We start from the raw sequence: 16,900 nt of genomic DNA on the forward strand, positions 1-16,900 counted from the left end.
GCCTTTTTCAGTAGTTTCAAGCCTTGCTTTCACTGGTATCTTTTGTTATAGTTTTCACTATAAATGTGATTATTATTCAAATTTATACCTAATGTTGTATATATCCCACATATTTGAAATGTTCAGTTGTAAATTTTTCTAAGAAGTGTTTGAATTTCCCATAGTTGTGATTGTTCCAGTGTTTATGTTGTCAAACTCAAGCCTATGTAGTTTTTAGTTTTTGAAATTCTTAGAAAAAATAAACAATTACCATAACAGACTTCTTGCCTTTGTGCATTTTTCTGGGTTCTGAAAGTATCCCACGTGTCAGTGCCCCCACTTATTTTTAACTGTATAACAATAGGAATGCTGCCATTTCCTTAAGTGATATTTTTGTAATTGGCTTTAAGAAGAACTTATAGACAATTTATTTGAAGATTTTGACTAAAATAAAATTAAAATGTACTTTAGAGAAATAGCATGTTCATACGTAGTTAAAGCGGTTATCCCTTAAGTTATTCATATGTAAATTCACTTTTCTCCATTGATAGTGTGTTGTAAAGACCATATGTAATGTGGAAATCTTTTTGCTTTTAGAATATTGGATATCTGGTTGTTTTTTCTTTTTTTTTTAAGTTTATTTATTGATTTTGAGAGACAGAGAGAGAGTGCGTGAGGGGAGTAGGACGGGAGAGAGAGAGAATCCCAAGCAGTCTCCACACTGTCAGCATAGAGCCTGATGTGGGACTCACCAATAGTGAGTTGATGACCTGAGCCAAAATCAAGAGCCAAACACTTAACTGGCTGAGCCACCCAGGTAGCCCCCTGATTGTTTTTTCTTTTTGAAAAAAATCTTAAAAATTTGAAGCCCAAGGGGTGCCTGGGTGGCTCAGTCAGTTAAGCTTCCAACTTTGCCTCAGGTCATGATCTTGTGGTTCGTGGGTTCAAGACTCACTTCGGGCTCTGTGCTGACAGCTCAGAGCCTGGAGCCTGATTCAGATTTATCTCCCTCTCTCTCTATCCATCCCCTGCTCATGCTCTGTCTCTCTCTGTCTCTCAAAAATAAATAAATATTTAAAAAAAATTTTTTTTAATTTGAAGCCCAAAATGTAGTTTGTAAAGTCTACTCAAAGTACAACTCCATAATTTCTATTTTCTCTAAAGATACAGGAGTTTATTTTCAGTCAACAATAGTTGTGTTATGCTTGCTAATATTATACATGATAAAGGGGAAGTAAATGCCAACTATTTTGAGGTACAGCTAGAGGTCACTTTTTGAAGTCTGATGTTTATATCCAATACAGTGCAACTAGTCTACAGAATATTTGTTGCTGGAATATAGATAAGTTTCACAATATGACTTCAAGTGTTCCTTACCACTGGATCAGTCTTTTATAGTGCTGTTGTTATACAGCTTAAGGGAGTCTCTAAAAGTGAAATTATTGCTATAATATTGTACCTCAGATTATTAATGTTTCTCCAAGTTAGTATAATGCCTTATATGCAAAAAGTCTAAGAGTTTTCCTTTTTTATATTTAGGAAGTAGGTGTTAGTGACTCTAATAATAAAATTTAATTTTTATTTAAGTCCAATTATTTGGAATATCAAAGGAAATTAAAATTTCATCAATTTTTTTACATTTATTTTCTTAAAGTTTATTTGTTCATACAGAGGTTAACTTTCTAAAATCAGTAGTTTTAATTCTTTAGGTTTTCTCATAAAACTAGAAAAGAGAGCTTGAGAAATTTTCAAAATGAAGCTAATTTTTTTAAGTTAATAAACTACTGTTTTGACAGCACAGATTCATCACATCTGTGTGTGACACACAGCAATGGCAAAAAGTGTGTGTTCTGAAAGTGTAGAGGAATTATCCAATTATCTGTTTATTCACTAAAGTTTACTACATGTAAGGATTACATCATATCAGTAGGTTCTTTCCTGCAAAATGAAAAGATTTTAGTAGCTGAGATAAGTTACTGTATGAAGTGAAATACATTCTTTGCTGATAGTCTTATAATGTGCTACCTATAATTTATCTGATAAAAATGGTGTAGACGGTCTAAGGAAAAAGCTATTATAATAGCTGTGCTATCTCTCACTGTCATATGTATATTTGAAAAATCACACATATTTGAAAAAAATTTAAATGATATGATTTCATATCATTTGATATTATAAACATCGAATACATTCAGAGGTATTGGTAGCAATATATTATTTAAGGCATTATTACATGACACAGTTTTCCAAATAGCTCAAAAAACTAGTTAACCCTCCTTAAACAATTATTATAAATGCTGTATAAAATGTTATTTTCTTCTAAAGTAGTTTTATGATTCCTGGGCTGCAACATTTGTATTGTATTTAATCTTTTATTAAATAACATTTGCTTTCCACAACTCCAGTTATAGACTCTCCAGTCTTTTTTGTACTTACTATTCAACATTCTGATTCAAGATACAAAAGTCACCAACATTTCTATTCCAGTCATGCTAGCACTCCATATTTGTAAAGTGCCTCCCAAGCATTTTCAGACTATTACAATCTCAGTTACTCTTTAAACTACAACTACAACTACAACTACCAAAAAAAAAAAAAAAAAAAAAAAAGGTAGATGAAAAACCGTTCTTCCCTTTTCCAAAATACAAAAGGAAAAAAAAAAAAAAAACCTACACAAGGACTGCTGACTTCCCCAAACAAGAACGCCATCTAAACCTAGAGCTCACTGTCAAAGGCAATTCCTGAGTTGTAAGTCAGCAGCCACACAGCTTTTTCCAGGGCATTCTCAAGACAATGATGTGGATTCCCACCATCCCCCATGGTTCCTTGGCAAAAAACACAGAGTTTCTGCCTTATTAAAAGATATCCAGGGTTTGTGACTTAATAAGCAGACTAAAACCTGAGACTCAATACTTCAAATTTCTTTGGGCCCTTTCAATTAAATATGGGCCCTTCACCTTCAAGTGTAAGGTAGTCAAATACAAAGTGTCAAATACAAAAAATTTTTATTTCTTGCTTACCGGGAATGTGTCCAGAGCTTCTTATCCCCACTTTCAATGAAAAGCATGTAGATAGATGCATGTTGTTTTGTGCAGATAACACAGATGCTAAGAAGAATCTTTTCCTTTACTGGTCCCTCATCCAAATGCCCAATGTCTTTCTGAATCTGTGACTTGAAGAACCTCACTCTCTCCTGTTGACCCCTGCTTCACATACCACAATCATTATGAGGTTTAAGTCCTAGATTCACTTTCTCTTCTTTTTTCTCTCTCTTATGATTTCCTTGCAGAAACCACCACTCCTTTTCTGCAATCCACTTTATTTCCTCTTTAGAATTCCTAGCACCAGTTCCTTCTTTTTCTAATGATTCAGATGAGGAACAACTACAAATTAAACATTCTTGCACTTGCCAGAAAAGAAAACAGAAGCAAATCCTATACCTTTGTAACTCCTTTGTTACAAACCAAATCACTAAAATGAATGTGCAGGCACAGCCCTTTCTCAGGAGGAAAAAAAAAAAAATTACAAAGTCCATCACAAATACAGAAACTAAGGAGACTATAGGACACACAATTCTTTTGCCCAGATAGTCACCTAAGTCTCAGTCCATACAGTCAGTTTCTGGTGAGCACCTAGGAGTTCCTTCTCCCCCTAACATTCTGTAATCTTCCTCTTTATGTTTTCTGCTGAGTTCTCTAACTTTCCTGCTAGACCCCAGTCTCACTCTCTACCAACAGCTAGCCAAAGACCAAAATGATGGAAACCTTTGCACTCACCTCTATCCTGGGAAGCAAAGGGAGAGGTTTACTGTTGGTAAAATTTGATTCCTTATAGTAACAGGCCTACATCTTTCCATTTCTCCAAAGAAATCATTGCACAAACAGACCTTTCTACCTTTCCCTTCCTAATACTGGTGGCCTTTTTATAACACAACTTAGAGAAAGCTTAAAGGTCGTCTCTCAAGTAGGGGTGAAAAAGGAAAGCAAGAAAAGAAAAGAACTATTTTTATACGAGAAAATTGAAATTGTAAGATCTATTTGTGCCCAAATTTTTATCTTTCCTCACCTAGGATTTTATTCCACCTTTACTCATCTATATTTGGCTTCATCGAGTTTTCTCTTTGTAGTGGATCATTCCAGTAGCTACAGACATAGTGTTCAGCACCCATTCAAAGAAACAGAAGAAGGAACAGAACACTTTTCTGCTCCCCTTCACAGCAAAACTCCCCAGAAATATTGTCTATACTCACTGTCTGCAGTCTCCATTCTTTTTTCCCCTCACTGTTCAAAATATTTCACATTTCAATTCCACCCATTCTCTCCCCCACTATTTCAAATGTTCATATGATGTTGGTAGTATACTACTCCCTTTTAAAAAGAGGATGTTGAAAAGAAATAAAGGGTGTGCCTGGATGGCTCAGTGGGTCAAGCATCCGACTTCAGCAAGGCTCATGATCTCATGGTTCACAAGATCAGGTCCTGCCTTGGGCTCTGTGCTGACAGCTCAGAGCCTGGAGCCTGCTTTGTATTCTGTACCATCCTCTCTCTCTGCCCCTCCCCTGCTCGCTCTCTCTCTCTCTCTTTTTCTCTCTCTCTCCCTCAAAAATAAACATTTAAGAAAAAATGAGGATGTTGTGGGGTGCCTGGGTGGCTCAGTCAGTTAAGTGTCTGACTTTTGATTTTGGCTCAGGTCTTAATCCCAGGGTACTGGGATCAAGCCCTTCCTTGGGCTCTCTGCTGAGCATGAAGCCTACTTGAGATTCTCTCTCTCTCCCTCTGCCCCTCTCCCCTGTTCTCTCTCTCTCTCTCTAAAATAAAAAAAATATATTTAAAAAATAAAATGAGGATGTTGAAGCAAAGAGCTTTTAATTAGGATTCTAGCAACATGGTAGTCTGAACTAAGGAGTCTCTTCTCAATTGCAAACACACAGAAATGCTACATAACATTTAAAAATGTATATCATGGCTCAAGGTAAAGGTGTGGAAATTTCCAGGTGCCAGAAAATAGGAAGAAACCTGCAGATGTAGCAGTGAGTGCATGGGCCCAAACAACTCAGGCAGGCAGGATGCTGGGAGCCAGGGCCTCGCATTAGCAGAACTCCATCCCCCCAAGTCCTCCAGGCCCTCATTCTCTCTTAAACCCACATTAATCAAGCTTTCATTCCCAGTATATCCTTTCAGTATTGCCTCTTGTATGTCAAATGGGCTTCTAAAATGAACATATCCAAAACTGACTCCCAATTTGCGCCCCCCCACCAAAAGTCTATTCTCCTCAGTCTTCCCCATGGTTAATTTATTAGTTGCCCATTAACAAATGACATCCATTCTTCCAGTTGATCATATCAACAACCTTGGACTCATTCTTGAGTCTTCTTTGTTTCTTGTATTTCACCCCAATGTGCCATCAAATCCTGTTAGCATCACCAGCCTTTCTCACAATACCTTTTACTACCATACTAGTCTACAGTACAAATATCTCTTGCCTACTTTATTGCAGTCACCTCCTAAGTGGTCTCTCTGCTCCTGCTCTTGCCCCTATCTCAGTCTTTTCTCACAGCTGCTAGAGTATATCTAGAAGAAGGAGAAGGAGGAGAAGGAGAAGGAGGAAGAGGGAGGAGCAGGAAGAGGAGAAGGAGGAAGTCAAGAAGAAGGAGAAATATCATATCCCTGTCTGCTCACAAAACTCCAGTTTAATCCCCATCTCACTCGGAAAAAGTGCCAAAGTGCTTGCTGTGACCATGAGACACCGCCTGATCTGGCCCCAACCACCTTGCTGACCTCATGTCCTACCACACTCCTCCTCCACTCTGTTCCCTCTGCTCCTGCCTCTTGCTGTTCCTCAAACACACACCAGGTTCCTGTTTCTGGGCAAGAATTATTGATCATAACTGGTAATGGCTTCATGCCACTCTTCTTGGGATATTTCCATGTGACAAGGCTTTGGCTAAAGGCTAAAACTTCCAATAATAGACTAGAAGCCATTTCAGAAGACTTTGGAGGGAGATTCTGAGGAGGAAGTAGCCCCTCAATGTTTCTTGAATCACAGAGTTTCATTATGATATAATATGAATCAAACACAGTTTCATAATTCTAGAGGTGTCATTGGACTTTAGAACTAATAGTCTTTCCCAGTTCTCCTTTTCTCAGTCAAAGATAATAACTTCTGCTTTTCCTTCAATCAACTCAATCAACACTCAATCACTCAATCAACATAGTCTTTGGGTGGGGTTTTTAAAATTGCAGAAGGTTTGAGAGACAAATATTTGCCTCTCCAGGTAACAGGTACTAGAATGGTCAGTACCTAGAAGCCTCTCTCCTTTGTAAGCATTATCACCTAATCAGGTTTTCTCTGTATTGCCCCTTAGATTGTGAAATGTGGCTCAGGATCATTACAACTTTCCTTTCCTTCACAGCAGGCGCTTGCTTGGGGCTGAAAGTGACAGTGCCATCACGCACCGTTCATGGCATCAGGGGTCAGGCCCTCTACCTCCCCGTGCACTATGGATTCCACACTCCAGCATCAGACATCCAGATCATATGGCTGTTTGAGAGACCCCACACAATGCCCAAATATTTACTGGGCTCTGTGAATGAGTCTGTGGTTCCCGACTTGGAATACCAACACAAGTTCACCATGATGCCACCCAATGCATCTCTGCTTATCAACCCACTGCAATTCACTGATGAAGGCAATTACATCGTGAAGGTCAACATTCAGGGAAATGGAACTCTCTCAGCCAGTCAGAAGATACAAGTCACCGTTGATGGTGAGTCCACTATCAGTGATGTGGGCAGCTGGGTAGCATGGCAGTTAGTAACAGCTCAGCAGATTAGACCATGTGGGCTTTAGGTCCTGGCTCTGCAACTTTGGGCAATTAATTAACCCCCAAGGCCTCGGTGTTTCAGGTACAAATTACATTATCTATCTCATGAGGCACATGTAAAGTATACACATGTGAAATATATACACAGTGCCCAACTAAAGGTAATCAAGCAATGAGTAGAACTTATTATTTGTTTGCCTGGAAACTATCAAGGATAAAGTCACTGATATAATAATATGGAGGAAATTTTATTTTCTCAGTGTCAGAACACGCTCTAGGAAGAGCCCTCTTTGTCACATGAACATTCTATTTTGGCACACAGTTTGCGGGAGGATGAGACTTGCTCAAGGACCATACTTAAGGAACAATAGAAATTGCTGGAAATAATCCTCTGAGGGAATGTAGAATAAGCTAAATTTCACACATTTATTTTCCTTAATGAGGTATATAAGTAGCATACCCCAAATATACAGTGTCCAAATCACGGCTTCTAATGTCTCCCCTTAAACCTGATTATTTAACAGGTTAGTATTTAAAATGCCCTCCATTTTAGTAAGTACTAACTCCATTCTATCAGTTGCTCAGGACAAAACTTTGCATCACCATTGACCCCCTCTTTCTCTCGTATCCCACATCTAGGCAAGAAGTTAATAACTCTGTAGGCTTTACCTTCAAAATGTAGAGTTCAGTTACTTCTTATCACCCCCTCTCCCACCCCTTTCAACCGCACCACCAGCTCTGACCTGGACTATCCCTAATAGCCTGCTACCTGGTCTCTCTGCCTACACTCCAGCCTCCTGACACTTAAAATCCTCCCATGGTTTTCTGTCTCAATTAGAATAAGAGCCAAAGTACTAACAACATCCTACAGGGCCCACATGACTACCCCCCCCCCCCCCGCAGCATACCCAACATCTCTGATTCCATTTCCTACCTCCCTTCCCCCTCACTCACTCTGTTCTGACCACACTGGCCTCAGAGCTCTTCCTATCACAGGACAAACATTTTGTAGATGTCAGGGCCTTATAAGTCAGGGCCTTTGTACTTGCTATTCGATCTACTTAGATTGCTTTTCTCTTAGATAATAGCATGGTTCCCTCCTCTATTTCCTTTAGGTCCCAGCCAAGATGTCACTTTATCTGTGAAGGTTTTCCTTACCACCTTATAGAAAGTATAACCTCATTCCTCCAAACAGGAGAGAGAGAGAGAGAGAGAGAGAGAGAGAGAGAGAGAGAGAGAGAGAGACTATCTATCTTGAGTTCTGCTTTCTTCTTTTCATAGCACTTATTTCCACCTAGATTTTATTTGATTATTATTTCTCTCCTTCCCCTAGAACATGAGGTCCATGGGAACAGGGACCTTTTATTGTTTACAGCTTTGTCCTCAGTACCTAAAAACTGATACTGGCCATTAGTAGGCACTCAGTAAGTGTGCATGGGGTAAATGAGTGGACCAGAGAGACTGCAAGGAAGCAAAGGCACAGGATGTGAAAACAGATGCCTACAGAGCAACTATGAAAAGAGAAAAGGGAGACAATGTTCATGAAATTCTCCTGAGTAGTATCCTATCTCTCCCTAAAACTTAATGGAATATCCATTACTTTTTAATATATAGTAAATTGGATCTGTTTAGGGAAATGCAACTAAAAAAATCATATCAGGGATTTAGGGTCTATCTATGTAAAAAAATCTTCCCAGGAAACTTCCACATCTGAGTCACACTCTTTAAGGCAGGTGTTATGATCACAGTCTATTCTGATTGGTTCTCCCCATATAAGACCTTGACATTACTTATTTGACTTATGCCATACCACATCTATTTCCACACAGAGAGATAAGCTTTTCCTAAGTAAAACATAAGCTTTTCCTAAGTAATAGATATACACAACTCATTTTTCTTTTTTAATCATAATAATGTAAAGAAAAGCTATTCCATCCACATCCTTTGTTCTTACCAGGAACTATAAAAGATTAAACTGGGGGCACCTGGGTGGCTCAGTTGGTTGAGCATCTGACTCTTGATTTCAGTGCAAGTCATGATCCCAGGGTCATAGGATTGAGCCCCAAATTGGGCTGTGCACTTGGTGTGGAACCTGCTTAGGATTCTCTGCCTCTTGCCCTCTGCCCCTCTCCCTTGCTCACTTGCTCTCTAAAATAAAAGCAAAAATAATAAAAAGTTTAAATTGAATGGACAAATTCAGTTGTCCTCATCTTAAGAAAGGCTAGAGGCTTCAGAGCTACTCGGGTCCCCTGCAAACTGTTTCAACCACCTTTCTCCTTATTTTTCATTTTCTCCTATATTCTCTAGGCTGAAGGATTGGGTCTGTCTGTTTTCTACTGCACATTTCTCTGTATAGAAAAATGTGAGCATGAGTCAAGAGAAATTTACCTGCAGAGATGCATCAACCCCAATTTAAAGCTTGATGGCAAACTGAAATCTAAACATTAGAGTCAATCATTTCTCACTTATATACCATCTCATTCTCTCTGTGTCCTGTGATGATGCATGGAAGATTATGAAATGCATATCTCTCCAAAATGCAGAAGAGAAACACAACCAGATATGCAGCTCTCTTCATTTTGTCACTGACTGCTGTGTAACTGGGCAAGTCACTGTCCTTTATCAAACAGAACCAACAGCCTCAAAAATTAGTGAAATTTACTGAAAGTATTTGTGGATACTTATATAATGCCAACCTTTACCCAACAATTTTAGAGTGAAAACCAAGGGAGGAAATATTTGCTCATTCTTGGAAATGTGTTCATTTGACAAATAGTACTATGTACCAGATTCATGACATGAAACTATTTTCCTATGACTTGAAGTTCCAACAGGAATCACTATTGAATTTGTCTTTTATGTCTCTAATGGGATGTAATTGCAATAACACATTTTATCCTATTTTCAAACTGAGTCAGTGTTGAAATGTAGGCTTTGGTTTTGGTAAAGTGGCTAACATAATGTTGCAATTCCACAGCAGTTAAAACATAATTAGTTCACTCACAAAGAAAGAAAAGTAAGTGGTGAATATGTGATTCTCTAAAACTTTCCCTCAATATTCCACAAGTATAATGTATCTGAGCTTTATATTTTCAGATAGTGGATAAAGATTTAGGTTCATCTATCCCAACCAGCTGCTCTTGAGATATTAGAACAAACCAAAAAGAGGGAAATGTCTTGTTAAAATTTGCCTGTGAGAGTATATATACCTTTATGGTGTTGGAGACAGTACAATGCACAGGAAATAAGGAAGCTGGTGTTCTCTACACTAACTGCATTATCTATAAAGTAAAGGTTTTCGTTAGAAAATCCTTGAAAAGTACATTCTAGAATTTGGCTATTTCTGGTGTAAATGGTATTTTTGTATTTTATCACTTTGCATTTTTCCATTAGTTTTTTATTCTTCTTTATCTTCTGAACCGTCCACATCTACAAAATGTAAAATTTTAGATTCATTTCCCCAGGATTTGGTATTTGAAAGACCGCACAGATTTGTATTATAACTCTGTGGTGGCAAAAATCACTTTTGTCTCTTTTGATATTGCAGATCCTGTCACAAAGCCAGTGGTACAGATTCAGCCTTCCTCTGGCGCTGTGGAGTATGTGGGGAACATGACCCTGACATGCCTCGTGGAAGAGGGCACCCGGGTGGCTTACCAGTGGCTAAAAAACAAAAGACCTGTCCGTACCAGCTCTACCACCTCCTTTTCTCTCCAAAACAACACCCTTCATATTGCTCCAGTGACCAAAGAAGACATCGGGAATTACACTTGCCTGGTGAAGAATCCTGTCAGTGAGATGGAAAGTGACATCATTATGCCTACCATATATTGTAAGTTTTTTAAAAATACGTACTCATGCGTTTTCTTCTGGGTAGTTTACACAAGGGTTGTCGTCACAGAGAATATCAATACCAGCTGTCATTTGTTTTTTAAGCTACTGTAATACAGTACTAGTTGTAATTACATTTCCTATACACTGCCTTGTCAGGAAATACAGCTCATAGCACAACCCTGTTTCTTGAAGTTCAGGTTGAGATACCGGCCATGGGCCTTTTAGGCTACATTTTCTGACTTAGTCCATTGTGTGACCTTACTTCCAGTAGCAAGTAGGAACCTCAGTTTCAAAAACCCAGAACCATGCTGAAGGACTAATTTATCCAACCCAAGGACAAAGAACTGGTGATTATAAAGTGGGAGAGGATGTGTTCTGTTGCTGACCACAGAAAGAATGTTCCCAGATTATGCATGGGTATAGTATCCCAGGTTATGGCTGTTCTCTCTGCCCATTTTCTCATCTCCGTTCTTAGAGGCTGGGTGCGGGAAGGATCATAGTCAGAAAAACCTGAATTATTCTGAAAGTAGGTATTAAGGTTCTCAGAGGATCAGTAATTACTTCAGATTTCAATTTCTCTGGTTCTTTTCTTCTGTCATTGTTGCTGTTATTGTTTAATCTCATATACAGAGTTAAGTTCATCAAACTCTTCAGTTTATGTCATATTATTATCCTAACCCAACCAAGATCCCTCTTTCTTTATTGTATTATTTTTCCCAGTCCCCTCTATTCCATGGCACCACCTCTAAAGTTTAATATGGCATTCTAATTTCAGCTTCACACAGAGTTTCTCAACATCCACACTAGTGACATCTTGGGCTGGACAACTCTTTGTTGTGGGGGATGTCCTATGTATTATAGGATGTTTAACAGCATCCCTGGCCTCCCCCCCACCCCCTGCAATTATGGTAACTAAAAATGTCGCTGGACATTGCTATATGTCCCCTGTGTGGGGAGGGGTACAAAAATCTCCCCTAGTTGAGAACCAATGACCTATCATATTGGGAAGCCTTCATATCAGTCACTATGTAGCTTAGAGCATTAGCCACAACAGTGTAACAAAAAGAGTGAGGCATGGCAAAGGAAAACTCACCCCTGTGGCAGGAGGGTGGAGGTTTCAGCTAGGTGAACCATAGGGCAGAATTAAGCGTGGTAAGTGTATCTATTTAATCTTCAAGTATATCTGTATAATAATACTAGGAGAGGCCTAAAGCCTAGTGTTTAAGTAAACAGACCTAAGTGGTAAACTGATTCTGTCATTACCCATATGAACTTAAGAAATTCCTTGACCTTGGGGTGCCTGGGTGGGTCAGTCGATTGGGCATCTAACTTTGGCTCAGGTCATGATCTCATGATTCATGGGTTCAGGCCCTGCATTGGGCTCTGTGCTCACAGCTCAGAGCCTGGAGCCTGCTTTGGAATCTGTGTCTCCCTCTCTCTCTGCCCCTCACATTCTGTCTCTCTCAAAAATAAATAAATATATTCTAAAAATTTAAAAAAAAAATTCCTTGACCTTTCTGAGATAGTTAAAACCGCCTCACCATATGGCTGCGGTTCAATTAGGTACTGTCTGAAAAATAGCCAAATACTGACACAAAGCAAGCGTTCAGTAAACAGAGGCTGTTTATGTTGTCAGTTCTATTTTCTTCAATAGAAAATTGATAGAGCCCTCTTGAGGAAGTGTGTTACTAACTTTTTGGAGAAAAGCACCATATGTACCAAATGTAGGTTTTTCCAACTAGATAAAACTGAGCTCCAGCAATGGAGCAGGAAAAGCGACTGCAAGGAGAGGAGTGCAGTGGTATGATTCAGGTTTACAGTTATGTTTGCTTGAACCAGCAAAATTAAGCCAATAAAAACAGAATCATTGAATCTTGGAACTGGAAGCTATTCTATAGTTACAGCAGAAGTGAGAAAATGTGCACAATAAAGTGTATAAAATAGAATGTCGTAGATACCATAGGGAAGTATACAAAGGACCATAGTAGCTAGGAACATGAACTCAGGAGCCAGGGCCCTAGTTGCAAACCCTGGATCTACTACCTTACCCCTCTGTGCCTCAGTTTCCTCATCCAAATAATGGTAATAATAGTAGTACCTATTTCATAGAGTTACTGTGAGGATTAAATCTGTTACTACATGTAAATTGCTTAGAACAGTGACTGGCTCATAGTAAGTACGCTGTTAGCCATTACTAGCACTACAATATTATGAGGCTATAGATGAATTTCATTCAGAGAAGGAAAACATTCCTTCTGGCTAGAGAGAAGGTGAAATTTGAGATAGACCTTTGGGTATGGGTATGATTGGGGCAATGGCAACGTCTGGAAAAACCATTCAGGCGATGGGGACTACAGGAAACCAAACACAAAGCAGAGGTCAAAGGTTAGGCAAATGGTCCAGTTTAGAGTGTAGGATACAGCAAGGGGCATAGTAGGCTAGATGGTCAGATAGATATGTTTGAGTTAAATCATTGAGAGCTTTGAACACTGGGTATTATTTGATAAACAATGAGGAAAAATTATTTTTTAAACAAAGGTCCAAATATAAAAAGACTAGAGAATGGTCTATAAGCTAATACTTAGACATACATATTCTAGGCTAAATCAAAAAATGTTTGCCAAAAGAGCACGTTTTCAAGTTAGATCACAAACATCATACAATTATAGAAATGGTATATACAGGAAAGAAAAAAAAGGGGAAGTAGGACATATTGACCTACAATACAGAGAGAAAAAGTCATCAGTTTTGAACTATAAAGAGTGACTACACATATCTAAGAGCAATTTGAAATATTTTTTTCTGAAAAGTATTATTCACATAGAAATAGAAAACAAACTTCATACATCGTATAATTCATTTTTGGTGTAGGGGAACCTAAGAGGATTAACTCCTAGTCCACCCTAGTCCAGAATGCATTGTCTCAAAGATTAATCATTCCCCAAATTATATTCAAAAGTGCTGAAGAAGAAGGAAATTATAGTTTTTTACCAAGAAATACCAAAATGCCACACACTCCAAGCAACTTACTTAAGATTTGTTACGGTCATTAATTATATTGTGTTTGACAATGGCATTATTTTCATGGCTGAACGTTTACAGTTTTATATAATTTTATATTCAGATAACATTGTGAAAATGTTCTGTCTGTCTTAAAGTGTAGGCTGAGAAATAGATTCACAAAGAATGTATAAACTGTGCCTATCTGCATGACAATCATTGCATTGGAGTGAAAAATTCAGATTTCGTGTGGTCTGTTTATAAGTGTAGTCATATTCTTGACTGAAGTTTTTCTGACATGAATTAACACTTGCATTCAACTACAAGTAGCACAGACCTAAGTACTGAAGTTATTTAAACACAGTGAAAAAAATATGAGCAGGCCAAGTATATGAAATCTAGGATTATGTAGATAAATCTTTACATTGTTTATTGCTTGGTCTAAATGGTTTACCTTCACATACAAGGTACAAAATTCAAAACCAGATATTAAACCATCCAGATATCATCCACTGAATATCAATCCCAAGGAACTTCCCATTATTCAGTGAGATGAGAGGCAGTAGGAAGTGAGCTTATGGTGGAACATTCCTTATTAACTGATGATCTGTTGTTTCAATCACATTAAATACTAGTTAATATCATGTCATTTGGGAGAGCAGTGGAGAGCACAGTAGTGATGAGCCTGAGCTGAAAATTCAGACTGCCTCAGTTAAAGCCTTGGTTCTGCCATTGGCAGGATGTGTAAGTGATCCCATGTCCTCATCTCCTTATCTACAGTTCTCAGTGTAAGTCTAATACCTGTCTCAAGAGGGATAGGGAGGATTAGGTGAGATTTTATGAATAAAGAAGCCAGTGAGCAGCACATAGGAAGAACTCAATGATCTTAGCTTTTTTTTTTCTTCCTTTTTTATTTCTTGTTTTTTTCCCTTGTGCCAAAACTATTCTGACATAATTGGAAACATGGCAGCAAGAAGTTATGGAGAGCTTGGGTAATTTAGAAGATGCCTGCAAAGAGAAAATGGAAAGAATACCTTGAGAAGAACATTTGTCTTTCCCAAACATTACCATTGGTTAACATACGTTATTTTGGTTACATGAAAATAGTTTCTTTACATCAGTTCTTTCTTATATCTATCTATCTCTTCATCTATTTGCCTACCTTTAAACTCTAGCCATGGATTTAAATGAAAAATTCCTGGGGGAAATTGCATAAACAATCACAGATACATGAAAGTATCTTTTGCATCTTTAAATACACTTTTGTTTGGCTATATCATTTACTTTAATCTGGCAAAGTAAGAATAAGATTTTTCTTTTGACATGTACAAATTCATGCCCCAATCTCATTATTATCATAGAATATGGTGATATACCATGTGTAAAGAATAAAAATGAGGGAAAAATCATAATCCTTTCTATAAATATTAAATATTATATGCTTTAAACTCTTGAATCTTCTTTCTTATCCTGTGTTATTTTAAAGAATTAAACTATCCCCATCTGAATAAATTCAGATTTCGCAGAACATGTCTTCTATTATAGACTGAACTTCCTTCTTTACATTCTTTTAGATATAGTATATGGAAATCTCACAGAGAAATGTCAGTCATGATTAAAGACTAATGGCAGATAGTAGAAAGAAGAACATTTATAAAATGTACATATGTATGTTCCACTCACACATTATAAAGATGAATTACGTAAATTATTTAAGAACAATTACTAGTCTTATTAAGAGGTAATTGTGAATACAGTATTATTAATTTTCTTTCTTGATTAATTTTACATTCAAATGCAAAACTCTTCACTCAGTCAACATCTCATCTTACTGACCTTCATTCATTCTTTTATTCACTCAATCACTCATAATTTGTTTGATTCAAAAATCAAACATCATGGTCTAGTTTGTGCTAAATAATTATTACTTATTACATAACATATAGAAACACAACCCAGACTCATTAATTTTTAAATTTTTCTTTCTGTTGCTATTTTAGCCCATTTTATTGTTTGTTTTTGTTTGTATTGGTTTGATTTGGGGTTACAGTAATTAAATAAAATATATAATGGAAATATTGGTCATTTATCCTTTCTGTTGATGTGGCACCCTTATTTTTGCAGTCTATATCATTTTATGAAAACTGGGAATGTGTGCCTTGGTTGATGTTCCCACTTCCCTTTCTTCACTTGGTTGCACCCTCCTCTTCCTTCACAGTATCATCTTCCCCAGAAAGGCTCATCTGCCCTTGCCTTGTCTCACCTCTTCAGAGTCGAAAAGAGATTTGCTGTACTCCTGTAGCACCATCTTTCCTGGCACTCACTGCACTGGAGTCTTTCTGCTCATAAGCACCCCAATCCCATGTAGGAGCTCTGCGTTATTCATCTCAATACTCCCTGACACAGATTAAGATTAACCAACTCAATACGAGTTTCTTGAACTTGACTAAAATGGAACAGCTTTCCTCATATCCCTTTCAAATTACAGGGTTACTTGAGGATGCTGTAACAAGGCTAAATTCCCATAATAAGATAACAGCGTCTCGATTATAGTGCTTTGGCCTTTCATTTAGTTTTTTTGTTTTTTTGTGTGTTTGTTTCTGATCTTTAGAAAAGTTCCTCAATAAAAATGTCATATTGCAAAATTCTCCCATGGAGGTCTACATCATAACTTAGAATTTCAGTATGAATCTACTACTCTGTTCTCTTAAGGCACTGTTTCTATGACAGCTTCCTTCATGAAAGCAGGAGTTATTTTTTTATTTTAGCAGAAAAAGTATAACAGAATCTGTCAAGATTGACCATGTATGTATGAGGTCATGATGTCATAACCTGGTATTGGATTTGGTGGAATATAACGTCAAGTCAGTAATTCAGACAAATACCTACTTGTAGTTCATGAAATGTCTATGCCCTCCAGCTCTGTTGTGAATAATAACCCAGTAACCACTGTATTTTGTGTGCAACATATGGCACGGCTGCAGGGAAGTACTCTAAGTGATAAAAATTAAAGGAAAAAAAAAAGGTCATTCACTGTAAATACTTACCATCTGCTCCCCAAGCAGGGTGGCAAGCAGCATCATGATGGAAATTTAGGTACTGTTCCCGCCCAGTCATAAATTGTGAAAAAGAACAGATGATATGTGATTTTATAAGTCACTTAGTAAACAGCCATTTCTGAGGCAAAGGGTTTAATTCTACTGGGAGTTCTCTGCCACAGGCAAGAAACTAAACCATAATCCAAAGTCAAAATAGAATTATCCT

At 37.7% G+C, this 16,900-nt stretch overlaps 1 protein-coding gene across 6 annotated transcripts in view; it reads left to right on the forward strand.

The window, feature by feature from the left end:
* The window catches only part of HEPACAM2 (HEPACAM family member 2), a 41,593-nt gene that overhangs the window by 950 nt on the left and 23,743 nt on the right, over positions 1–16,900 (forward strand). For 4 of the 6 annotated variants that reach the window (XM_053218455.1, XM_053218453.1, XM_015066523.3 and 1 more), the window contains exons 2-3: positions 6,392–6,745; positions 10,350–10,634. In XM_053218455.1, the coding sequence (XP_053074430.1) occupies positions 6,392–6,745; positions 10,350–10,634 (639 nt within the window). The remainder of the gene's footprint in view (positions 1–6,391; positions 6,746–10,349; positions 10,635–16,900) is intronic. The other 2 variants (XM_053218454.1, XM_015066524.3) reach the window with 1 other exon arrangement.

This window comes from Acinonyx jubatus, chromosome A2, assembly GCF_027475565.1.
Source record: "Acinonyx jubatus isolate Ajub_Pintada_27869175 chromosome A2, VMU_Ajub_asm_v1.0, whole genome shotgun sequence".
Taxonomy (NCBI): domain Eukaryota; kingdom Metazoa; phylum Chordata; class Mammalia; order Carnivora; family Felidae; genus Acinonyx; species Acinonyx jubatus.